At 38.9% G+C, this 27,699-nt stretch overlaps 1 protein-coding gene across 3 annotated transcripts in view; it reads right to left on the minus strand.

Annotated features, from left to right (window-relative positions):
* Positions 1-1,933: 1,933 nt before the first annotated feature.
* The window catches only part of CUNH11orf65 (chromosome unknown C11orf65 homolog), a 65,008-nt gene continuing 39,242 nt past the window's right edge, over positions 1,934-27,699 (minus strand). For 2 of the 3 annotated variants that reach the window (XM_004764404.3, XM_004764402.3), the window contains 6 exons: positions 27,300-27,353; positions 26,966-27,166; positions 25,436-25,566; positions 16,671-16,841; positions 4,612-4,667; positions 1,934-2,352 (listed from right to left, as the gene is read on the minus strand). In XM_004764404.3, the coding sequence (XP_004764461.1) occupies positions 2,201-2,352; positions 4,612-4,667; positions 16,671-16,841; positions 25,436-25,566; positions 26,966-27,166; positions 27,300-27,353 (765 nt within the window). In that variant the 3' untranslated portion in view covers positions 1,934-2,200. The remainder of the gene's footprint in view (positions 2,353-4,611; positions 4,668-16,670; positions 16,842-25,435; positions 25,567-26,965; positions 27,167-27,299; positions 27,354-27,699) is intronic. The other variant, XM_004764403.3, reaches the window with a different exon arrangement.

Raw genomic sequence — 27,699 nt, forward strand, 5'->3', positions numbered from 1 at the left:
TGGGCATAAAAAAGACTGACTTTTGGGGCGCCTGGGTGGCTCAGTGGGTTAAAGCCTCTGCCTTCAGTTCAGGTCATGATCCCAGAGTCCTGGAATCAAGTCCCACATTGGTCTCTCTGCTCAGCAGGGAGCCTGCTTCCCTTCCTCTCTCTCTGCTTGCCTCTCTGCCTACTTGCAATCTCTGTCTGTCAAATAAATAGATTTTTAAAAAAATATATTAAAAAAAAAAAGACTAACTTTTGTGTCAACATAGAAGGATGTTGAGAGAATTATGCTAAGTGCAATAAATCAAAGACAAAAACTATATGATTTCATTTATATGAGGTATCTAAAAACTGTAAAGCAAACAAAAAAACAAAAGTTTAAATACAGAGAACAAACGGGTGGTGGCCCAAGGACAGGTGAATGGGGGGTTGGTTAAAATACATGAGGCGGGGAATGCCTGGGTGGCTCAATGGGTTAAAATCTCTGCCTTTGACTCAGGTCATAATCCCAGGGTCCTGTGATCAAGCCCCATGTCGGGCTCTCTGCTCCTTGGGGAGCCTGCTTCCTCCTCTCTCCCTCTCTGCCTGCCTCTCTGCCTACTTGTGATCTCTGTCAAATAAATAAATAAAATCTTTTAAACAAACAAACAAAAAATACATGAAGGGGATTAAGGGGTACAGACTTCCAGTTATTAAATAACTCAAGGAGATGGAAAGTACAGCATAGGAAATATAGTTAATGATCTCATAAAATAATATTGTATGGTGACTATAGTTATCATAGTGAGCATTGGGCATAGAACTGTCAAATGAGTATCTTGTGTTCCTGAAACCAATATAACACTGTATGTCAATTATATGTCAGTTATACATTTCTAATTTTAAAATACATTTATATTTTACATTTTATTTTATATAAATATTAAAAAAGAAAAAAAACAGGTTCTTAATAAATTATAGTTAGCCTTAGCTATCACCCTTCCAGGTATTTCCCAAGGGAAATGAAAATATATGTACCCACAAAGACTCACACATGAATGTTCAACGCAGCTTCATTCATAATGATCCCAAACCGGAAACAACCAAATGTCCATCAATTGGTGAATCCCAAACTGTGGGATAGCCATATAACGGAATATTAGTCACTAAAAAAGGAATGAACTATGGATATAAGTGACAAGAAGGATGAATCTCAAAAGCATTATGCTAAATGAAAGAAGCGAACCAAAAAAAGACTACCGATGGAATCATTCGTTTATATGATGTTCTAGCAAAGGAAGAACTGTACGGATTCAAAGGAGATCAGTGGTTTCCAGGGGCTTAGGGGGAGGTGAGTGGACTGACTGCAGGGATGCACAATTTGGGGGTGATGGAAATGCTTTATGTCTTGAATGTTATATTTACATGAATGTATACATTTGTCTAAACTCCAGCGGAACACTCAATATGGGAAATTCTACCTCAAAAAATTAGATCACAATAAATCTGATTTTTTTCTTAAATATAGAGTAGATCCTCTGAATGCTGGTTTTTGTTTTTGTTTCAGTACTCAAGGATCCAAGCCTCTGTCAGTTGGATTATAGACAGATTTGTAAAGATACAGTGTGGAAAGTGGGATGATGAGTAGTAGGAAAGGTTGCTTCTGGGAACACAGAGTAATTTAGACTTGGAGGATGTGGGAGACCCAGCAGGTACCTCCACTCCTTTACTCCTCTCCTGTGGAAGCTGAAAGACAGATTTTGCTTTCTAGCTTCTTTAGCTAAGGGTGCCCCTGTGACCCAGTTTCATGTCAAGGATGCCTTAGGTGAAAAGGGCTGGGGTTTCTGGTAGGGCTTTGGCTTTCCTGACAATAGGAGACCTTATCACATTGTCCCATTCCCTTTTTTTAAGTGGGAAAAGAGCTCTGCCTGACATGAATGCACAAATAAAGAATGCTTGAGGTAAAGAGGAAAATCAATCTGAAGATTTTTTTGCACCTAAAAGTATTTATTTAAATGGGATTGTTAGAATACAAGGAGTAATTTCTACATTTTTCATGACCATTGGATTCAGTCTGATGTCCTACTTCTCTTTAGGCTTCCTTACTTAATTGAGCTATATAGATTCTGTGCCAAAAAAATGCAAGTCATCCCGGACAGAATAAACTCTCTCTTGACTATAACCAATAGAATCCGGGCTTGAAGGACTATAGCTCAGAAAAGCAGAGTACTTCATTTTTATATTCCATAAGTAGAATCAGGTGTTAGTCTAGTAGAATTTGACTTTTTATAAATCTTTCCATCTAAATTATCTTCTGGTGTTCCCATTTTCTCCTCTGATATATCTGCATAGTCAAATCTTTTTTTCCATGGTTGCTCAATTGTGTAACCTAAAGAGAAATGACAAACGTTTAGAAGGATGTCAGAGATGACAAGGTGTAGACTCATTCAATATGTCTCTATCTCCCAGACCAGGTCTCTTTCACAGTGTTTCTCACCACTCTTAGAGCAGATACCTCTGTATCTGACTTAGCCAGAAATGTCTCAAATTTCCCAGTTCGTCTACTTCCAACAACATCATTGTCCATCTCTATAACAGACTCTGCAGGGTCTGGGTGTGAGGTTCGATCTACTACTAAGTAGCGGTATAATTTGGGGCAGGTTACTTAACCTCATCTGTAAAATGGGAATAGCAATAGCACATACGTAGCTCAAAATTTCTACGAGAATTAAGTGTGAGGGTGCATGTAAAGAACACAACAGTTAGTTGGGCATTGGCTTGTGTTCCACAATTAACTAGTAGCTGATAAATGAAGAGAAGCCTGTTCTGTCCCTAGAGCTAGAAGTTTCTTATTGTCTCTGGATTTGATTTCCTTGTGCTTCTTGGAGAAAGGGCACACAGTCTCCCCTCTTCTTCCATGCCAACTGCTTCAGTGTGTCACCTTCCACTGACCACACTGACAGGGCAAGTCCCCCCTACTTAAAATAATTTTCACTTGATTTTATGCTCCTTCCAATTGCCATGTTATAACTTTCCTTCTTTTCACCGTAAACTCTGTTAACTCAGTATTTATATTCTCTGCTTGAATTTCTTATTTGTCATTCCTCGATATTCTTTGATCCACCACTGAGAACCTCCAGGTGCTACAGGTTGGGGATTCATATCAAACAAATCCCTGCTGTCAAGTGAAGGTAGTTACCAAACACTGTTCTCTAGAAGGCCATGGACTGATTAAACCCCTCAAGTGGAAACCACAGAGCATTTCTGAGGACCAGGCAAAAAGCTGGTGCTGCAGGGTGTGGGGGAGGGGCAGAGCGGGACATGAGCAGGGAGGAAGGCGAGCCAGGGCCAGAAGGCCATGACAAAGTAATGACTGCATTCCAAGCACAGTGGGAAAGTATTTAACAGCAGAGGTGCTCATCGTTAGGAGTGAGGTTTCTAAAGCCAGCCTGCCTCTGTTCCAATCCTCACCCTCACAGGAACTGACTGTGTGCCCTGAGCAAGTAACTTCGTACCTTGCTTATCTGTAAAATGAACCTTGTCTCGTTGAGCTGTTATGAAAATTAAATGAGTTAATTTTATAAAGCACTTTAAGACAGCACTTCCACATAGTCACTGCTAAAGAAGAGTTGGCTAAATAAACGAGTTAACTGTACTGACTTAAATCTGTAAAAGATCACTATTGTGTGTGGGGGCCGCGCCCCGGGTGATTGTCAGTTTGGAGGCCGTTGGTTGGTGGCCGTGAGTTGGGAATATGTAGGTTAAGATGAATGACAAACTAACATTTACAGAGCACGTACGTGTGCCAGGCACTATTCTAACTCTTCACACGTGTTATCTCTCATTACGTCACAACAACCGATGAGGTAGGTACTGCTGCTTTTCTCATTTTACAGATGAGGAAACTTGAGTCAGTAACTTCCCCAGTACCACACAGACATCAAATGGCAGAACCAAAAATCAGAACCAGGCAGTCTGAATCACCATTCCACAAATGTAACCTACTGCCTCTCGCTGATAATCACAGGACAGAACCCATACACTCAGATTATACAATACCCACAATTAGGCTTGAGCTATGTTAGAATTCCTGATATTTCTAGGACATGAGAATATGCTTCCTCAATAGGCTATCACTTTCAGCTTCTCAGCACTGTGGACCACTGGCAGGACAAGTGGCACAGAACTTAAAAAATATTTCTAATGTTAAAAAAAAATTTTTTTTAAGTAGGCTCCATGCCCAACGTGGGGCTTGAACTCTTGACCTCGAGATCAAGAGTCACACACTCTAACAACTGAGCCAGGCAGGCACCCCTATTTCTAACATTTTGAGGTATTTGCTTTGCCAAGTGAAGTCTGCTCATTAAAAATAATTACCACAAGAGCAGCAACTTTTCAAAAGGAGGATTTGTTTTTTTGAACCATTTTATCCAACATAAATAAAATGAAAATTTTCTTCTATTCCCAAATAATAAGCTTACATGTAAAGGTAAAAAGGACCTAGCAAATTCATCTCCATCTATATACTGTGCAAGGTGCTGAGATGTAGGTGCTTAGAAATGTGTGTGTGTGTGTGTGTGTGTGTGTGTGGAATGTGTCATTCTGTTCACAAGAATTCCCCATAAAAGTATTGCTAAAAATCACCTACTTTTGAAGTTATCTGAAGAGTTGCTTGTAGCAATTTCCTTCCAGTTGGCAATATACCTAAGCACATTATATGGGCATTCATTAAATTAAATTGGTGTATTAGTAATAAATTGATCTCTTAGTACTTGTTATATTACTTCTAAAATTTCACTTTCTCTATGAAATATTGGATTGATAGTGACAAATGCACAGGTTCAAATGTTTAATTCTCATGACTGTTTCATCTCTATCTACCCCCCTTGTATGTAAGACAACCCCTAAAACAAGGTGTTGGAGGAAGAATAAAAATGGTGCATCTACCCTCCACCATAGCCATGCCCTCTGATCTCCCTCCAGCACAATCTTCTCATTCTATCCTGTTCCACTCCTGCAACGTCCTGTCTCATATTAAGATTTCAGTTAACTGAGAAAAGTACCAAAAGAAAATTCTCTGGGAGGAAAAAAGTCAGGGGAAAAGAACAACAACAAAAAACTTTCTCCTTGGTTCTGGATTGTCAGACTTACGGTCTCTGTCATGTCAGCGGAAATCTAAAGTGTGTGCTTTATGATCTTATTAGAGTAAGGGTGCTATCTTTGCCATGTCTGGTGAATATATGAAATTACGTTAAAGTCAAGCACAATTTTTGGGCTGCCACCTCTCTTCCCTAAACAGAGAGACTGAATTAGGGAGACAAAGGCAGCCCAAGAAGAAGTAGATAGGGAAGGATAAGGCATAATGAGCTACAGAGATGAGGTAGAGCTTTAAAGAGGCAGGTGTCCTGTGACTTATCCTATTTCATTCCTTTTCCTAAGCCTCTGAAATCAGGTAAGGAGTTGGTTGCACCCAAAAAATCAAGTACTGAGGAGGTTCCAACAGTTGCTGACAAGGGACCTGGCAGAGAAAAAAATGAGAATTCTGAATTATGTAATTCAGAAAAACGCTGTGATTTTTTCAAGAATTTATGTATTCCTTTTGAATTGTTTTTATACTTTTGTTGACTATGTGTTTGTCTGTTTTGTTATAGGAAAGTATATACTATCCAACAGTAGTTAATTGTAACAAAGCATTGTGTCTAAATTGGCTCCTTCTTGTCACCACTACCTATTGCTGCTCCAAGAACTTTGTTGTACGATCTTCACCAGGATGCCGCTGAGTCACTGCCACATGAAAAGATGCAGGAAAACAGCAGGCAGTGTAACCCCTCCAGGATCTTTTAGCAGACAATTCAATCTGGCTTCATTTTAAATTTAGGTGAATTCTGTCTTCAGTGGTCACTCTCCTCAGAGGAGAACTATGATGTGTTGGATGTCCATTATCCTGCTTCCTTGGATTTATATACCAGAAAGTTCTCATTCCACTTTCAAGAAACCAAGATAAAGAGCCTCCAAACAATTGTTTGCTAAGACCTGACAGTCTGGGGCACGAACATATACTGTATTTAAGGATGATCACTAACCCTGCTCTACCTGAGATTAGGACGTGTATTTAGTTGCATAAGATTTTTCTCTCGTCATGTACATACCAGCTGTAACCAAGAAAAAAATCAAAGTTTTACAAACAGAATCAATAATCTAATGAGAGTATTACCATGCTGATCGGTCTTTCTCACTGAGATACTTTTGGAAATTTTTACAGAATAAAGTGTATGTGGAATCTATAGTGAACCCCTCAAAAGTATAAATTTAACACCTTAATGGCCCAGGAAAACTCCCTGACCAGAGAAGCCAAAAACCATGTCTTAGATATCAAAGGAGCAGCTTCAGATATAAAACTACCCATAATACACAAAGGCAAAGAGCTCTCACCAACAGGATGCCCAGAATATCAGAAGACTAAGATAACCCAGCATCTGACCACTGAACAAGTTATGTCAAAATTCACTTGCAGTTTGAAAAATATGAAGACTCCGGAAGAGGAACAACCATCTTGATAGAGAATATAACCCTGAAACCCACCAGGATAAATGCCGGCAAGCAGGCAGAGTAGCCATCATGTGGGTGATTTAATCATGACAACACAAGGACTGTTTTACATTCTAAGTGCCTATAGCGACGTATCTCTGGATACTGCAGAAGGGCAACAGTACTCCTCAGTAACCTTGAGTCCTAGAATTAAGTTGACTCTATTTATTCTTCAACACAGTAACAATATTGTTCTCAGATGATACTGCTGCAACCAGAAGATGTCCATGATGGTCTCCAGTGGAGTGTCCATCTGTCACACAAGGGGCTAGCACACAACGTTTCTGGGAAGAAATTGATTTGTATCACTGAACATCAATATTCAAAACATTTATGTCATTCTAATGGTCTGACTATTGAAATGTGTCCACTGATTTCCACTGTCAATTTTATTGAAGGGAAAAATGTCAGACGCTGAACTTCTTAACAAACAATGTGTTATCAAGACAACTACAAATATCTAGATGACTATGAAGGTCTAACAGAGAGTACAAAGTGGAGACCATAAAAACACTGTGAAAATGGTGTTTATACCTAACTCCTGCCATTAGTAGGGGAAGGTGTTTGCAAGTTTGGTCTTCCCTGAGATAATCAGTAGCCTGAGTTCGGTAATGTTACTGAATTATTCCAAATAATCATGCCGGATTCCTTTGAAAACTTGTTGTCCAGGATTCCACAGAAAAAGAACAGATGAATACCACTAAAGAAAACAAACCACAAAGGGAGAAAGCAAGAGAAAAAGAACAGAAAAGAACTACAAAAACAACCAGGAAAAAATTAGCAAAATGGCAATAAATGCACAGCTATCAATAATTACTTCAAATGTAAATCAGCTAATACTCCAATCAAAAGATAGAGGGTGACAGAATGGATAAAAAAACAAGAACCATCTATATTCTGTTTAAAAGAGATCACTTCAAAATAAAGACACATACAGCCTGCTGGTGAAGGCATGGAGTAATGCAAATGGAAGTCGAGAAAAAGCCAGAGTAGCAGTATTTATATCAGACAAAACAGGCTTTAAAACAAAGACAGTAGCCAGAGACAAAGAATGGCATTACATAATGATGAAGGGATCAATCCTTCAGGAGGATAAAACAATTGCAAATATCTCTGCACACAACAAAGAAGCATCTGGCAAATGTTAACAGATATTAAGGGAGAAACAGACACTTATACAATTATACTAGGGGATTTTAACTCTGCATCTGTGTCAATGGACAGATTACCCAGATAGAAAATCAATAAGAAAACAGTGGCTTTGAACAACATATTAGATCAGATGAATCTAACAGATTTATACAGAAAATTCCATCCAAACACAGCAGAATACATATTTGAGTGTAGATGGAATATTCTCTAAGACAGATCACCTTTAGGCCAAAAAAACAGGCCAGAACATAAATCTCAATAAATTTAAGACTGAAATCATATCAAGCATCTTTTCTGACCACATCAGTATGCAACTAGAAATCAATTACCAAAACCCCCACCAAAACAACAACAAAAAAATTCACAAACACATGGAGGCTAAACAATACGCTACTTAATAACCAATGGGTCCACAAAGAAATCAAAGAAGAAATAAAAAAATATGGAGATGGGGTGTGGGTGGTTCAGCCAATAAGCATTTGCCTTTGGCTCAGGTCCTGATCCCAGGGTCCTGGGATGGAGCCCACATCAGCCTCCCTGCTCAGCAGGAGGCCTGTTTCTCCCTCTCACACTCACCCTGCTTGTGTTCCTTCTCTCACTATCTCTCTTTCTATCAAATAAATAAATAAAATCTTTAAAAAAAAATAGAGATAAATAAAAATGATTCCACAACAGTCCAGAATCAATGCGATGCAAAAGCAGTTCTAAGAGGGAAAGTTTGTAATGATACGTACCAAACTCAAGAAACAAGAAAAATCTTAAATAACCCAAACTTACACATAAGGAACTTAAAAAAAAAAAAAAATTAGTCTGAAGCTAGTAGAAGGGAAAAAATAAGGATAAGAGAGGAAATAAATTACATAGAGACTAAAAGAACAATAGAAAGGCTCCATAAAAGCAAGAGGTGGCTTTTTGAAAAAAAATCAATAAAATTGATAAATCTTTAGCCAGTCTCATCAAAAAAAAAAAAAAAAAAAAAAAGAATGAAATTAGAAACAAAATTGGAGAAATTACAACTGACACCAAAGAAATACAAAAGATTATATACCAACAAATTGGACACCTGGGCTCCATCCCAGGACCCTGGGATCAGGACCTGAGCCAAAGGCAAATGCTTATTGGCTGAAGAAATGAATAAATTCCTAGAAACACATGAGCTGCTAAAACTGACAAAGAAATACAAAAATTGAACAGGTCAATCACTCTTAATGAAACTGAATCAGTATTCAAAAAAACCCCAACAAAAATCCAGGATCAGGGGCACCTGGGTGGCTCAGTGGGTTAAAGCCTCTGCCTTTGGCTTGGGTCATGATCCCAGGGTCCTGGGATTAGCCCACAGCAGGCTCTCTGCTCAGCAGGGAGCCTGCTTACCCTCCTCTCTCTCTGCCTGCTTCTCTGCCTACTTGTGATTTCTCTCAAATAAATAAATAAAATCTTTAAAAAAAAAATCCATGATCGGATGGCTTCACAAATGAATTCTACCAAACATTTAAACTACAAGATATCTAGAAATAAACATAACCAAAGAAGTAAAGGATCTGTACTCTGAAAACTATAGTACACCTGTGAGAGAAATTGAGGAAGACACAAAGAAATGGAAAAACATTCCATGCTCATGTATTGGAAGAACAAATATTGCTAAAATGTCTATGTTACCCAAAGCAATCAACACGTTCAATGCAATTGAATTAAAATATTAAAATACCATCAACATTTTTCATAGAGCTGGACAAACAATTCTAAAATTTGTATGGAACCAGAGAAGACCCTGAATAGTCAAAGGAATGTTGAAAAAGAAAACCAAAACTGGGGCATACCAATTCCAGATGTCAAGCTGTATACAAAGCTCTCATCATCATGATAATATAGTGAGGCAACAAAAACAGAACATCGATCACTGAAACAGAACAGAGAACCCAAAAATCGACCCTCAACTCTATGGTCAACTAATCTTCAAAAAGGCAGGAAAGAACATCCAGTGAAGAAAAGACATTCTCTTTAACAAATGGTATTGGGAAAAGTGGACAGCCACATGCAGAAGGGTGAAACTGGACCACTTTCTTATACCATACCAAAATAGCTCAAAATGGATGAAACACCTAAATGTGAGACAGGAATCCATTAAAAGTGTAGAGGAGAACACAGACAGCAACCTCTTTGACCTCGGCCACAGCAACTTCTTGCTAGACATGTCTCCAAAGATAAGAGAAGCAAAAGCAAAAATGCTATTGGAACTTCAAGATAAAAAGCTTTGCACGGCAAAGGTTAACAGTCAACAAAACTAAAAGGCAACCTATGGAAGATATTTGCAAATGGCGGAACAGATAAAGGGCTAGTATCCAAGATCTATAAAGAGTTTATCAAACTCCACACCCCAAAAAAACAAAAGTCCAGTCAAGAAATGGGCAGATGACATGAACAGACATTTCTCCAAAGAAGACATCCAAATGGCCAGGAGACACATGAAGAAATGCTCCACATCACTCCTCCTCAAGGAACTACAAAAATAAAAACTACAATGAGATACCATCGCACACCAGTCAAAATGGCTAACAACTCAGGAAACGACAGATGTTGGCAAGGATGTAGAGAAAGAGGAAGGAACCCTCTTATACTCTTGGTGATAAAGTAAACTGGTATAGTCACTCTGTAAAACAACATGGAGGTTTCTCAAAAAGTTACAAATAGAGCTACCCTGTGACCTAGCAATTGCACTATTGCACTACTAGGTATTTATCCAAAGGATACAACCATAGTGATTTGAAGGGACACATGAACCCCAATGTTTATAGCAGCAAAGTCCATAGTAGCCAAAATACGGAAAGAGCCCAGATGACCATTGACATATGAATGGATAACAAAAATATAGTGTGTGTGTGTCCACACACACAAACACAGGAATATTACTCAGCTATGGAAAAGAACAAAAATTGCCATTTGCAATGACATGGATAGAACTAGAAGGTATTATTCTAAGCAAAGTCAGTCAGAGAAAGACAAATACCATATGATTTTACTCATATGTGGAATTTAAGAAAACAGATGAACACAGGGGAAGGGAAAGAAAAATAAAATAAGATGAAAACAGAGAGGGACACAAACCATAAGAGACTCTTAACAAACTGAGGACTGGAACAAACTGGAATGAACTGAGGGTTGCTGGAGGCGAGGTGGGTGGGGGGATGAGTTTTTTTTTTTTTTTTAAGATTTTATTTATTTATTTGACAGACAGAGATCACAAGGAGGCAGAGAGGCAGGCAGAGAGAGAGAGAGGAGGAAACAGGCTCTCCACGGAGCAGACAGCCCTATGCGGGGCTCGATCCCAGGAACCTGGGATCATGACCTGAGCCAAAGGCAGAGGCTTTAACCCACTGAGCCACCCAGGCACCCTGGGGGATGGGGTATTAATTAAGGAGGTCACTTGAAGTAATGAGTACTGGGTGTTATATGCAACTGCTGAATCACTAAACTGTACCTCTGAAACTAACAATGCAGTGTGTGTTAATTAAATTGAATTTAAATTAAAACATTTAAAAAGTAAAGAAAGAAGATTTAATACTGATTCTTCTCAAACTGTTCCAAAAAACAGAAGAGAAGGGAAAGCTTCCAAATTCATTCCATTAGGTCAGCATTACACTGATGCCAAAACCAGTCAGACACCACAGAAAAACAAAACAAAACAAAACTGTGTGCCAATTTATCTGATGACACAGGTGCAAAAATCCTCAACAAAATATTAACACACTGAAGGCAATAATATTAAGAGGATCATTCACCACAATCGAGTGGAATTTAGTCCAGGGATGCAAGGGTGACTCAATATTTGCAAAACAATCAATGTGATACATCATGCTAACACTAAGAAGGAGGAAAACCATATGATCCTCTCAATAGATGGTAAAAATGCATTTGACAAAATACAATGTTGTTCATGATAAAAACTCTAAACAAAGTAGGTTTAGAGGGAACACACCTCAATATAATAAAGCCTATATATGAAAAACACATAGCTAACAATGGTGAAAACTGAGCTTTTCTTATAAAATCAGGAACAAAGTAATAATGTTCACTCTCACCACTTTTATTCAACACAGTACTGGAAGTCCTAGCCACAGCTATCGGACAAGAAATAAAAAGCATCTAAATTGGTAAGGAAAAAGTAAAACTGTCATTATTTGCATTTGACATGATACTACATATAGAAAACCTGAAAGACTCCCCTGAAAAGCTATCAGAACTTGTAAGTGAGGTGCCTGGGTGGCTTAATCAGTTAGGCATCTGACTTTTTTTTTTTTTTTTTTTTAAGATTTATCTAAGATTTATCCTGTGCAAGCAAGCACACACAGGAGCATGAGCACGAGCACGCGTGCAGGGAAAGGGACAGAAAATGGTGCTTATACCTAACTTCTGCCATTAGTAGGGGAAGGTGTTTGCAAGTTTGGTCTTCCCTGAGATAATCAGTAGCCTGAGTTCAGTTATGTTACTGAAATATTCCAAATAATCATGCTGGATTCCTTTGAAAACTTGTTGTCCAGGATTCCACAGAAAAAGTTAGAACAGATGAATACCACTAAAGAAAACAAACCACAAAGGGAGAAAGCAAGAGAAAAAGAACAGAAAAGAACTACAAAAACAACTAGGGAAAAATTAGCTCCCTGCAGGGAGCCAGACATAGGGCTCAATCTCAGGACCCCAGGATCATGACCTGAACTGAATGCAAACGTTTAACCAACTGGGCCACCCGGGGGCCCCTCAGCATCTGACTCATGATCTCAGGGGTCATGAGCTTGAGCTTCATGTTGGGCTCCATACTCAGGAGCCTAGAAAAAAGGGGAAAAAAAGAATCTGTACTCGAGGAACTACAGAACACTCATGAATGAAATTGAAGACGACACAAAAAGATGGAAGACCATTCCATGCTCTTGAATCGGTAGAATAAACATTGTTAAAATGTCTATACTGCCTAGAGCAATCTATACTTTTAATGCCACTCCGATCAAAATTCCACTGGTATTTTTCAAAGAGCTGGCGCAAATAATCCTAAAATTTGTATGGAATCAGAAGAGACCCCGAATTGCTAAGGAAATGTTGAAAAAGAAAAACAAAACTGATGGCACCATATTAGCTGATTTCAAGCTTTACTACAAAGCTGTGATCACCAAGACAGAATGGTATTGGCATAAAAAAAGACACATAGACCAGTGGAACAGAGTAGAGAACCCAGATATGGACCTTCAACTCTATGGTCAAATAATCTTCAACAAAGCAGGAAAAAATATACAGTGGCAAAAAGACAGTCTCTTCAATAAATGGTGCTGGGAAATTGGACAGGTATAGGTAGAAGAATGAAACTCGACCATTCTCTTACACCATACACAAAGATAAGCTCGAAATGGATAAAAGACCTCAACATGAGAATCAGAATCCTAGAGGAGAACATAGACAGTAACCTCTTCGATATCAGCCACAGCAACTTCTTTCAAGATATGTCTCCAAAGGCAAAGGAAACAAAAGGAAAAATGAACTTTTGGGACTTCATCAAGATCAAAAGCTTCTGCACAGCAAAAGAAACAGTCAACAAAACAAAGAGGCAACCCATGGAATGGGAGAAGATATTTGCAAATGACAGTACAGACAAAAAGCTGATATCCAGGATCTATAAAGAACTTCTCAAACTCAACACACACAAAACAGATAATCATGTCAAAAAATGGGCAGAAGACATGAACAGACACTTCTCCAATGAAGACATACAAATGGCTAACAGACACATAAAAAAATATTCATCATCACTAGCCATCAGGGAGATTCAAATTAAAACCACATTGAAATACCACCTTAGACCAGTTAGAATGGCCAAAATCAGAAAGACAGGAAACAACGTGTGTTGGAGAGGATGTGGAGAAAGGGGAACCCTCTTACACTGTTGGTGGGAATGCAAGTTGGTACAGCCACTTTGAAGAACAGTGTGGAGATTCCTTAAGTAGTGCAATTGCACTACTGGGTATTTACCCCAAAGGTACAGATGTAGTGAAAAGAAGGGCAATCTGTACCCCAATGTTTATAGCAGCAATGGCCACAGTCACCAAACTGGAAAGAACCAAGATGCCCTTCAGTGGACGAATGGATAAGGATGATGTGGTCCATATACACTATGGAGTATTATGCCTCCATCAGAAAGGATGAATTCTCAACTTTTGTATCAACATGGATGGGACAGAAGAGATTATACTGATTATACTGAGTGAAATAAGTCAAGCAGAGAGAGTCAATTATCATATGGTTTCACTTATTTGTGGGGCATAAGGAATAACACGGAGGACATGGGGAGATGGAGAGGAGAAGGGAGTTGAGGGAAACTGGAAGGGGAGGTTAACCATGAGAGACTATGGACTCTGAAAAACAACCTGAGGGTCTTGAAGAGGGTGGGGGTGGGAGGTAGGGGGAGCCAGGTGGTGGGTATTATGGAGGGCACATATGGCATGGAGCACTGGGTGTGGTGCATAAACAATGAATTCTGTAATGCTGAAAAGAAATTAATAATAAAAAAGAATTCATAAATGAACTTAGGAGAATTGCAATATTCCAATATTAATATACAGAGATCTATCACATTTCTACACACTGATGACAAAGTAGCAGAAAGAGAAATTAAGAAAACAATCCCATGTTCAATTGCACCCAAAAGAGTAAAATATCTGGGTATAAACCTAATAAATGAGGTGAAAAACCCATACTCTGGCAACTGTAAGATACTGATCAAAGAAATTGAACACAACACAAATGGAAAGATATACCACATTTGCACATTGGTTTTTATAAGATTTTTTTTAAAGATTTACTTATTTATTTCACACAGAGAGAGATCACAAGTAGGCAGAGAAGCAGGCAGAGAAAAAGGGAGAAGCAGGCAGGAAAGAGGGAGAAGCAGGCTCCCTGCTGAGCACAGAGCCCAATGCAGGGTTCGATCCCAGGACCCTGAGACCATGACCTGAGCTGAAGGCAGAGGGTTAACCCTCTGAGCCACCCAGGTGCCCCATTGGTTTTTAAATGTTAAAGTGTTCGCACTACCCAAAGCAATCTATAGATATAACATAATCCCTATTGAAATACCAAAAGCATTTTTCACAGAACTAGAACAAACAATCATAAAATTAGAATGGAACCACAAAAGACCCCAAATAGCCAAAGCAATCTCAAGAAAGAAGAATAAAAGCTGGAGGTATCATAATCCTAGAATTCAAAATACACTACGAAGTTATAGTAATTAAAACAGTATGGCACTGGCATGAAAACAGACACATAGGTCAATGGAATGGAGTACAGAGCCAGAAATAAACCCATACATATATGGCTAATTAATCTAGAACAAAGGAGGCAAGAATATATAATAAAGATATTTTCTTCAATAAATGGAGTTGGGAAAACTTGACAGCCACATGCAAAAAGAATGAAACTGAACCACTTCTTCAAACCACACACAAAAATAAACTCAAAATGATTATAGACCTAAATGTGAGACCTAAAACTAGAAATATCCTAGAAAGAAAATGTATGCAGTAATTTCTTGATAGTGGTCTTGGCAACATTTTTCTAGCTATGTCTCCTCAGGCAAAGAAAACAATACCAAAAATAAATTACTGGGACTATACCAAATAAAAAGCTTTTACATAGCAAAGTAAACTATGAACAAAATGAAAAGGCAACCTACTAAATGGGAGATATTTACAGATAAAATATCCAATGAGGGGTTAATATCCAAAATATATAAAGAACTTATACAACTCAACTCGCACACACACACACACACACACACACACCCAGTTAAAAATGGGTGGGAGATATGAATGCACATTTCTCTTAAGAAGACATGCAGATGGGCAACAGACACATGAAAAGATGCTCAACTTCACTCATCAGGGAAATGCAAATGAAAACCATAATGAGATATCACCTTATACCTATCAGAATAACTAAAATCAATAAGAGAAGAAATAGTTAAGTGTTGGTGAGGATATGGAGAAAAGGAAACCCTCCTGCACTATTGATGGGAATGAAAACTGGTACAGCCACTGTGGAAACAGTACAGAAAATTAAAAACTTAAATACCATATGATCCAGTAATTCCACTACTGGGTATTTACCAAAAGAAACAAATATACTAATCTGAAAAGATATGTATGTTTATTGCAACATTATTTACAGTAGCCATGATATGGAAGCAACCCAAGTTGCTTCAAGTTGTCTATCAAGTGATGAATGGATAAAGAAGATGTGGTAGACACACACACACACACACACACAGTGGAATATTACTTGGCTATAAAAAATGAACTCTTGACATTAGTGGAAATATGGATGGAGATAGAGGGTATAATGCTAGGTGAAATAAGTCAGACAGAGAAAGACAAATACCAAAGAATTTCACTTTGTTTGGAATCTAAGAACTAGATTTTGTTTCTAAAAAACAAATGAACAAAAAAAACCCAGACTCTAAATATAGAGCACAGATGTTTATCAAAGGGAGATGGGTGGCAGAATGGGTAAAACAGATAAAGGGGATTAAAAGATACAAGTCACAGTGATGAGAAGTACAGCACTGGGAATACAGTCGGTAATACACATAGTAAAGTTGTGTGGTGACAGATGGTGACTGTATTTATTATGGTGAACACTGAGCTATACACAGAACTGTTGAATCACTATCTATAGACCTACAACTCATATAACATTGTATGTTAATTATACTTCAATTAAAAAAATACCCAAGTCCAATTTTTTTCTTTTATATCATCTTTTTTATATTCTTCCCTCATATCTTCTTTTTTTCTAGACAAACAATACCCTTTCTTTTTTTCTTTTTTTTAAGACTACGTTTGTGGGCCCAAGATTCGAAGCAGAGGTGGGAACATCAGAAACACACACGGGGCCTGCCTTTGCTCCCCAGGAAAAGCAGAAAGCATTTACTCATCAAAGTTCAGGGCATTTGTCCAGTTCAGCACTTCATCCACTTCCCATTCCATCACTGAATCTAGTCCACCGCTTTCGACAGCTCTCATGAGCCCCTTGGTTGCTGTGTGAATTAAATCTAGAGTTCTACGATTTGTTGACTTAGCCTCTAGGTTTCCTGCATAGTACCTAAACGGGGAAAGGAAGGGAGAAATCGATTTTGTGAAACCGGTCATTACTAGTAGATGCAGTTAATAGATATATTGTTGCTGTGAAGCCATTTACATATTAAACCACGTTTTCACCCGATTTAACTTAAATACATCCAAACCAATTCTACGTGATGAGATGTTTTGGGGGGAAAAAAGAAAAAAGAAAGGAAAAGAAAACAACTGAATCAACCATGTTACCCATAAAGCCTCATTTCAAAACCACCCCTCAGTACACTGCACTGCTATGATAACAATGAAAATACAACTAAATCACTGAATCACAAAATTAGAGTCCAAGGATCCTGGAGATCAGATGAGTAGCCCTCTAGTCTTTCAGGAGAGATATTAAGTCCTGGAAGACAAGGTCATGTGGCTAAGGGCTGGGAATGGCTGGGAAAGTGGAGGGGAACGGGAAAGAGAGGGAGAGTCAAAGGGAGGAGAGATGGTAACACCCTCTTTTGTGTCAGGTACTTTTCATACATTATCTTGTTTAATTCTAAAAAGACGCAGCCCTCTGTGACAGCTGTTTTTACTCCCATTTTATGGGTAAACAAATGGGGAGGTGAAGAAGTTAAGACATTGCTCAGGATCATGTAAGCAGTAAACAGATGTCAGAGCCCGTATTCAAATGGGACTCCAAGCTGAGACTTCTTCGGTGGCACTGTTCTGCCTCATGTCCTGTCTCATGCATCAGTGCGTGCATCTACCGCACGTGAGCTGAGTGAGTAGAGACAAGTCAGCAGTCTTTACCAAGAATATTGGAAAATAGCATTTTTCCTTTGGTTTTTCGTTTTAGGATCTATATTGGCATTCCGTTTTTAAAGTTAACCTATGCTGAAACTGTTTTCATTTATTAAATCAACACAGAGCAGGAAGCAGCACAGTGGTCATGTAGGGCTAGGTAGGGCTCTAATATCCAGCCATCTGGCCTTGAGTCTTGCTTCTGTGATTTATTTACTAGCTCTATGACCTTTCCAAATAACCTAGTCTTCTTGGGCTTCAGATTACCTTAAAATGGTAATCATCATATCCTCTTCTCAGCATTCCAGAAGGATTTAGAAGTGTGAATCTTTATAAAGCATTCCAAACTATGACTGGCACATTGGAAACATTCAATAAAAGAAGGCTTACAAATTCCTGGATGGTAAGGGGTCTGACAGTAACAAGGTATGTCTCTGCCTTCATGAAGTTTCTAACTTTTTCAAATAGTTAATGATCCATGAGAGCTACTCTCATAGAAGGAGAAACATGCCTCTTAGTTTATATTAGCTAGCAAGAGCACAAATTTTAAGAAAGTATGATTTCACAATTTTTCTATAGTTTTTCAATCACTTCCTCATGTAATAAATATTTATCGACTGTCCACCATTTGCAAAGCATTGTGTGCAGAGGTGGGATTCCTCAGTGGAACTTCAATCCTCTACTCTATATTTCCCGAACATAATAGGCAATCAAAAATATATACACTAAATGAATGAATGATGGTACCCAATGGCCCAGGTTTATTAACAAATGCTGATGCCACAACAAAAAGGTACTTAAAAATCAGAAACTTCTGGAAGGCAGAGGTGAACACATTTTTTATGAGTTCTTTCCTGTTTTACATTCCCAAATATACACTTGTGATTAGATTCAGACACCTGGATGATATTTCTTTTTTCTTTGGCAACAGTGATTTAAAAGTTCAGTTTTTTTGCTCTCATCAAGAATATACAGGAAAAGGATGAATTTTAAAGAGAATTATAATACTTATTCCAAGAATTTAATTCTGTTTTAAACTTTTTAAATATTAGTCACTATTTATAGTTAAGGGGGCTAGAACAGTAATCAAACAATAATAGGCTAGCAAGTAGGACAGAACTTCAAATATAATAGTAACCAGAAATACAGATCACTTTATAATCATAACTTGTTTTATAAAAAATGGTATTTAAAACAAAAACAATATAAAATTTGGCTTTAGAGGTAATGTTCCAATATATCCATTTTAAAATGATCTCTTATTCTAAGATAGAAAATTTAAAGAGAAAAAAATTATGAAAATGTCTTTCTGAATATACTACCAGGGAGAGAAGTTAAAATGCAAAAGACCTACTAAGAATCAAAGTTTAAACTGGAAAAGAAGTCAAGAGAGCTAAGATCTGTAGGACACAGGAAGGGAATATAAAAAATACACTTTTTTTTTTAATTAAGAGAGAGATTAAAAAATACAAAGATTTTGTTTGTTTTGTTCACTGCTGATTCTCAGCAAAGGTCGGTAGAGGATGCAATCAGTGAACAAAGCATACCAAGTAACGTTTCTCCTTCACCCCCTGCAACCTTACATAAAGGAAACATTACAACCACATCCAGCCATAAGGACTGAATGACTGACTTGCTCACTCACTCAATTCATTCAACAAAAAACACGTATTCATTAAGCATCTACTATGTCTACAGCCCTGTGCTGACAAATAGATCAGAGTGCCTGTTCTTCAGGAGCTCAAAGTACCGTGGAAGCAGCAGACCAATATGAGGAGATCTGCAAAAGTGTGACAACTGAGTATTTATAGATCTGTGAAGGCACCTCGAAAAAAAGTGCCAGTGCCTAGCTAAGTCAGGGCAGGCTTCAGAAAGAGATGTTTGAGCCACGTATCAAAAGGTGAAAGCTGGGGCGCCTGGGTGGCTCAGTGGGTTAAAGCCTCTGCCTTCAGCTCAGGTCATGATCTCAGGGTCCTGGGATCGAGCCCTGCATGGAACCCCGCATTGGGCTCTCCGCTCAGCGGGGAGCCTGCTTCCCTTCCTCTCTCTCTCTGCCTGCCTCTCTGCCTACTTGTGATCTCTGTCAAATAAATAAAATCTTTAAAAAGAAAGAAAATGGTGAAAGCCTTGTTGCCATGGAATTGAGCCAGAAAAGAGCAACCTAGGGAGAGAGACTATCATGTGGGATGTAGGGACAGTGAGCCCCTAATATGTTTCAGGTAAGGAGGGGATTTAATCTGTTTTTGAGACATGGCACTAGTGTTTACACAGAGATGGCAAAAGACTGGAGACAGAGGGAGCAAGCAGAAGGACCCTGCCTGTGAAGTAGAGACGAGAGCACTGAGCGCTCCAGTCGGGGAGGGACGGGGACGCTGGACTGGGGAGAGTGTTTGGAAGCAGAACTGATGGGACTTTATGACAGATGACACATGGGAGCTTATGAAAGGTAAGAAGTCAAGGTGAACCCCTACATTTCTGGCTTGGATGACTGGGTACATGATGGTATCCTAACCTGAGGCCAAGAGGAATATGGAATAGAAACAATTTTTATGATGAAGAATATAAGAAATTCAGTGTTACACCAGTTGATTTTGAGATAGAAATGTCCGTGTCATTAGAAATAGAGAGCTCAGTTATGGATGAGGATTGTTTTGAGAATAAACAGAGGAAAGGGAAAAAAAGGATTATTGTCCATGTACATTGGCTTATTACCAGGCGGTCTCCCCACCCCACCCCACCTCATCCCCCTCCCCGCCCCGTGCTATGCCTGGGCTTCAGCAAATCATACTAATGTTCCATCAGTGTCACTTCTGGGTGATGGCACACACGGTGCATGTACTTTGTTGTTCTGAGCCTATTACTACACTTCCTGTACTGTCCATGGGCCCCTGGTTAGAGGCAATGTTGAATGGAACAAAATGATGATGGATAAGGCTCTGTAATAAATGGTACTGCTGACTGAAGTGACGCAAGCAGAGAAATCAAACACACATCCAGAATGTTTGTCTATCACTGCGAACATGAAGAGATGCCACCTGACTGTGAAGGGACTAACCACCCTGCCACCAGGTAGCCAGCACGCTGTCAGAGGCAGAGCAACGGCCTTTGCTGTCCAGTCAGCTGAGACTATGGAGTGGGAACGACTGCAGTGAGGAAAAGACTAAGTTTAGGAGTCTGTATGCAGCCTCTATGCCTGCACCCACGGCCGCCTTGTGCACGGCTCCACTGGGCAGCCACAGAGGCGGTCAGTGAGACGGACATCCACAGGCTGGGTCATCTCGTCCATCCGAATACTTAGTGCTTTCTGCATCTTGGGCCCTTGGGAGGGCACTCACAAGGACACAAACATACGCTATGCCCATTGTGAGTATACCTGCCCCAGATCCAATCCCAATTTCCCCATTTAATCCCACCCAAGTGCCTAATCAGCGGAGAAGCTCTCAGTTATCGCCCACAGACAATAAGGTTCCTGTCTCAAGCTGTTCCTCCTTTATATATGAAGTAGAAAACCGGCTGTGCTCACTGGGAGGACACCCTTTGACCATTCTCTGAGCCTACTTGGGGGCTGTAATGTAGGGACTGTCCATATTTGGATGTTGCCAGAAACCTGTGCTGATCCCTGGTGAATTAGATCTAATATATTCTCCTCTGTTAGCTGGCCGCAGGGGACTCCCCATGAAGCCAAAGGCATGGAGAAGAGCAGTGCCAATGCAGCATAAGCGGGTGTTGAAGGACTCCGGGCCACCTGCTCATACAGCTTACCATACAGCTTACCTCATACAGCTTACCACTGCCCTCCAGACCGTCTCAGACCCATTCTCTTTTGCACTTCATCTACTTTGTACTGAGATGATGCTGTATCCTCTCAGCTTTACAGTTCACTGGATTAGATAAAACCCAGGTCAGCTCATAATCGCAGAGCACTCCAGTCCTCCTGCCAAGCACCCGGTCTCTCCCTCAGCCCAGTAGCAGAACTGGAACTGATTTTCAAATTTAAAACAGAGGTTGGCAGAAAAGGGCATTACCTTACTCCTAAACCCTCTGTGCTGAGATCCTCTTATTACAAAAAGCCCCATACAGTATTTCACTGTCTGTCCAATACTGCTGGGACTGCTTGGCCCTAAAGGCCAAGTGGGAGGACCGTGACCACGCTGTGGACCTGCTACCATGTTCACCATCTTGTCCCACTGGAGCCCAGCAGCCTCACTGGGTTACCATGAAAACAGGCCGGAACAGCACACCCTAATGCGGCACATTTAGCTTCCTAAATCCAGAGATGCCCTGTAAGTGCTGTGTGCCTTCAAGACAGACACACCAAGGTACTGAAACTTGTCTCTCACTTTAGAAAGGATATCCCCAAATGTCCATAAGCTTTAGTCATGTGGCAAACCCTTAGCATTTTGCAAAATTCTCTCTCCCTCTGGTGTGCATTTGTCCTATGAAGTCATCGGGGAGTTATTTCTGCTCACTGCCTCTGATGAGTGTAAGGTCACCAGTGCAAGGACAGGCATGATGGTCTGTGGGAAGGGAGTAGGGAGAACAGCAGGAGAGCAGACACAGCTCTGAGAATAAGAAAGAAAGGCACATCCTCTTCTTTCCATGTAAATGCGAACTGCCTTTCTTTCTGCTTGCTGGCTGGGGTGAGAAAGAACAATAGCAGCATCCCAGGGGCCAGGGGCTGTCCTGACTTGCTGCATTAGAGGAAACGCTTCTGGAAGCTTAGCTGCGACCCCTACCACTTCAGAGTTCCATTATTCCCGGCAAACTAAAGGTACCAATTCCACCACAGCTCTCCCCACTGTCATTTCCGGTCTATAAAAACAGCTACCATGGAGTTCATCCAGAACTCTGCAGCTCCTCTCATGTATTAGTGACTTGATGAAAACTGTCTTCTGGGCCTGGGGTTATAGCTAGTGGGTAGCTGAGTAGACTGCACACGAGAGGAACGAAGACATGCATTCCCGAGACCAGAAATGCTTTTCTCTACAGTACACCAGAGGAGGGCAGGCATTTGCAATGGCAGAGCTTCGGCTGAGTTCAGGCTTTGATTAATCAACCAGACAGACTAACATCATTTCTGTGTCTCAAGCCAACACATTGAATTCATAATCCTAAATGAATGTGATCATTATCAGTAAATTTAACCCAATCATCTTCTGATCTCACAACCTGAAAATCCACTCTCACATGTTTCCAAGGCTCCTATGAAAGGTTGGTAAATTCTTGTAAGCCTTTTGATTAATAAGCAATCTGCTCCTGGACTAGACCTTGACCTCTGTGTCCGGGCTGTTCTGAGACAGAACTCTCTCCGTGGGCTGGAGGCAACGTGCGATGTTCGTGGGAGAATGCTGAGGAGAAGCAACATGGGCACATGCAGCAACTATGCCAGGTGCAGGGGCTGGAACGCTTTTATGCAGAAAAGGCCTGGGCCCCACAGAACAGGCAGGAAGAATTTCCACCACCAAGAGGGGAGTTTTAAGTTCAAAGTTCTCAGCCTTGTCCATGCCTGCCCATCTGTCTCCCTCCCAGGTCTCTGGGTTCCACTTCCTCACCACTCGTGCCCTTACCTTAGTGCCCAGGACCTGAGAGCATTAAGCACTTGCTTGCATGTAGGCACTGTAACCCTACGACCCTTACAACTGGTTCCTGGGCTGCCCCCAACTCACCCTGCAGGTACAAGAGATGAACTACTTTATCAAGGTCTTCTGAATGTCTGCATATGTTCTTATAAAAATCAATGGATGGACGGATAAAGAAAATGTGATACACACAGAAGAATATTATCCAGCCATAAAAAAATGAAATCTGGCCATTTGTAATAACACAAATGGAGCTGGAGAGCATTATCTAAGTGAAGCAAGTCAGACAGAGAAAGATAAAATACCCTACGATCTCACTTACATATGGAAACTAAAAATACACAAGCTCACAGATAAATAGAATAGAATAAATAATAAATAAATAGAATAGACTGGTGACTGTCAAAGGTTGGGGGGTGGACAAAATGGGTGGGGGGGGTCACAAAAGTTTTTATAACTTTACTGAGGTATAGCTGATGTACAGTAACACACATCTTTAAACAGAACATGAAGAGTTTTGACTTAAGTATACACCTGTGACTCCATCACTATAGTAAAAAATGAACATTTCCATCGCCCCCCCAAAGTTCCTTGTGTCCCTTTCTCATCCTTTCCTCCCTTCACTCCCCCAAACCCCTATCTCCAGACAACCACTGACAACTACTCACATATATATACATGAGTAGTTATATATATACATACATATACATATATACATACATATATGTATGTATATATATCTCGCTAATGGTTTCTTCCTGTCTATGGCTTGTCTTTTTTTTCCTCAAGATTTTATTCAAATTCCAGTTAGCTAATATACATGTAGCTTGTCTTTTTTTTTTTTTAAAGTGTCTTTCAGGGGCACCTAGGTGGCTCAGTGGGTTAAGCCTCTGCCTTCGGCTCAGGTCATGATCCCAGGGTCCTGGGATCGAGCCCCACATTGGGCTTTCTGCTCTGCAGGGAGCCTGCTTCCTCCTCTCTCTGCCTGCCTCTCTGCCTACTTGTGATCTCTGTCAGATAAATAAAGAAAAAATCTTAAAAAAAAAAAAAAGTGTCTTTCAGAGAGCAAAAGCTTTTAACTTTGATGAAGTGTAATTTGACAACTTTTTTATATGTCATGCCTTCTGTGTCCTACATAAGAAATTTTTGCCAGAACTAAGGTGACTAAGATTTTCTCCTTTGACTACTTGTAGGTATTTTATGACCTTAGCTTTTATATTAAGATCTGTGATCTCTTTTGAGATATAAAATTTTACATATATGGTGTGAGAGATAAGGGTCAACGTTCATTTTTCTGTATTTAAATATCCAATCCATTGAAAAGAACATCATTTTCCAATTACATTGCCTTAGCACCTGTGTTAAAACTCATCAGTGTACATGTGTATCCATTTTTCTCAACTCTTGATTCTATTAACTTATGTGTACATTTATGCTGATAATACCATGTCTTGAGTATAGTAGCTTTGGAGTAAGTCTTGGAATCGAGTAGTATAAATTCTCCAAATTTATGTTTCCAAAATTGCTCTTGGCTAAACTAGTTCCTATGCATTTCCATAAAAATTTTCAAATCAACTTGCCAATTTCCCCCAAAATCCTGCTGTAACATTTTTATTGTGACTGAACTGAATGTACAAATCAATTCGGAGACAATGGACATGTTAACATTATGGAGTCTTCTGATCCATGACCACCTTGTATCTCATGAATATCTGTGAATTTTACATAATTTGGGATCCTGGAGTTTTTGTATTACTTTACATATCTGGGGGATTTGTTCTGTGTATGGAGTGAAGTAAATTTGTAAACAATTTGATGTTTTCGCTTGCTATTAACATTTGTTAGACATGTACAGAATAACTTTTAGTGCAATCCATACACGTCAGGGTCTTAGGGCAAAAAGAAGGGTTAAGAAGGGTACAGAGTGGATCTAGAGGGCCAAATAAAAGTTATTTGGTATATAAGAGTAAATGTTTATTTTCATATCTGATATTCCAATAGACTGTAATTTCCTTGAGGTCAAAGACAACATGTCTTTCCCCATTTATATCCTAGAGATTAACAGTATCTCACACATAGCACACATTTGTTAAATGTTTGCTTTCTATGCATTTTTAAAAACAGAACTGTAATCTTACATTTTCTTTGAAAAATAGCATGTAGTCATTTTAATAGTGATAGCATTTTTTAAAAGAACTTAAAATAGTATGTATTTAGTAAGTCTAACTATTTCATTAACTTTTCAACTTACATTTTCCTCATCCATTCTATCTTTCTAATTTTTCTTTTCTTTTCCACATCTTGCCTTCTCTTCAGTTTAGAGAAATGGAATTCAATTTCTTTTTCTTCTCCTACCTCTGCATTTTCAGTAGACATCCAAAACTATTGAGGAAATGAAAAATGAGTAACACAAAGTGCTGAGATACTGATTGGGAGGTTATCTGGTTACAGACAAGAATTTCTGTGAGTTCAGTAGGAATATGTCAAGGTAGAAACACAGGAGTGAATACACCCCTTTTAAGGTACTTCTTATATACCATGGGTGAGTGGCACATTGCACTTTCAGAGACACATGTTATAGAAAGACTAACAAAGCATTCATATCTTGAGGTACTTAAGAACTATTGGTTGAACAGATAAATGCATAGACATACTCCAGTACTCTTTTTGTTTTTCATAACAGACCTTACCTACTATTCATGCTGTTGACTTCTGAAGACTCTAATTCTCAAGGAGTACAGGCACCCTTCAAGAACAGTCTCATCATTATGCTCCAAAACTTTGTGGTTTCCCCGTGTGACCTGCTATCATAACCGGTTGCCTGTTTTCTTACTTTGAATTCATTTCCTTTTCTTTACCACATACACAGTAAAGAAAAAGGAGGAAAGTTTGCTATCCCCTGTAACACTGTGTATCTGTCCCTCTTAAAGCACAGACTTACAGCACTGTACTGAAATATTCTTTTCACTTGACTCTCTCCTAAATTAAAAAGAAAAAACACTTGAGGGGAGAGACTATTTTATCTACCATTGTATCCCTAGCATCGAGTACAATGCCTGACACACAGTTGGTATGCAGTAAGGTTTGTTGAATGAATGTATGAACTCACACTTTGATCATTTTCACTTTTTAGTATACTTAATATAAAATACTATATATTTAGTATAATTAATATATCAATTCTATAATCTGCATACCAGAGACTAAGGACCTGAGTGAAGATATGAGCCCAAAGAGACATCTAGAACTATAGAACCTGATTAACCTGCAAAATGTAAGCTTACAAACATCCTTAGAATCTCCACAGAAATGACAAATGAACCTGCGTTCCTTTGGAAAAGTCACTACATCAAAACCATGTACAGTTAAAATCATTCCATTCAGATAATGAGGACATATTAAAGTTCCAAACACTATGACGACCCAAATTATTTCCCACTAGTCCCTGCTGTTACAAGCTCTATAAGAGAAAACATTATCTTTTTCTCAAGAATTCCCAGCTCTAGTCCAAGGATTAATTAATATAGATTCAACAACATTTTCAAATTTGCTTTGTTATCTGGGTCTAAAGATGACCCAGATCAAAGCTTATTACTAAAAGCAGAAGTAAAGAAAAAAAAGATACACTGCTGATCTTGAAGTATTATTAGTAACCTGGTAGTTAATGTCATCACTTTTTATCAAATTATCAAAATTTATTGTTTTAAAATTAATTTTCAAGAAGACAAATGAGTTTCTAAATATATAAGAGTCAAAATTATTAATATTTCTCTTTTCTTACTGTATCGGTGACAGGCCTCCAGCCATTGTTTTCTACACGACGATACCAGCCACTATGATTCTCTTCCTGAAGATCATCACTTTTAATATGAGATGTATATTTTGCTGGAAGTTTTGTATAATTTCTAGGGCTATTAGCACACAGATCTTCAATATGTCTATGAGTGAAAATTTTATAGTATATATCAGGTGGAAATTTAACCTGTATATGGAGAAGTTCAAAAGACCATTGTAATCTAATTACCAAAAAATGGTTTACATTTTTAAAATTACATCTTTTAAATTTCACATAAATATGCTTTAAAACTACCAAATAAGAATTCATCCATACTTACACCACCTAATCGGAATCGTACATGAACGCCAGCAGCAGCATCTAGAAGCTCTGCCTATAAAAAAATGTATTACTCTTCAACACTGTATATATTAGTTCTCTACTTCTGACTCTATCATGTTAAAATAGTTGCTGAACATATATTTATGAAATAGATCAGATAAACCTCAAATAATTATTTTTAAATTAAAAAATATTTTAAGATTTAATTTCTTACAGCATCCAATAAATAAAACATCTTCCATGAAAACTGGAAAAATGATACCAAATTGTGTTTATTTTCTGTGCAACATTTAAGTATAAAAACCAACTGATATGTTATTCACAAGACAGAAATTTTACATAAGTCCTCAAATACATGATTTACATATTAAATATTACTTTATTGGTAAATTCAAGGA

Source organism: Mustela putorius, unplaced genomic scaffold, assembly GCF_011764305.1.
Source record: "Mustela putorius furo isolate JIRA1106 unplaced genomic scaffold, ASM1176430v1.1 tig00000198_pilon_pilon_pilon, whole genome shotgun sequence".
In the NCBI taxonomy this organism is placed as follows: Eukaryota; Metazoa; Chordata; class Mammalia; order Carnivora; family Mustelidae; genus Mustela; species Mustela putorius.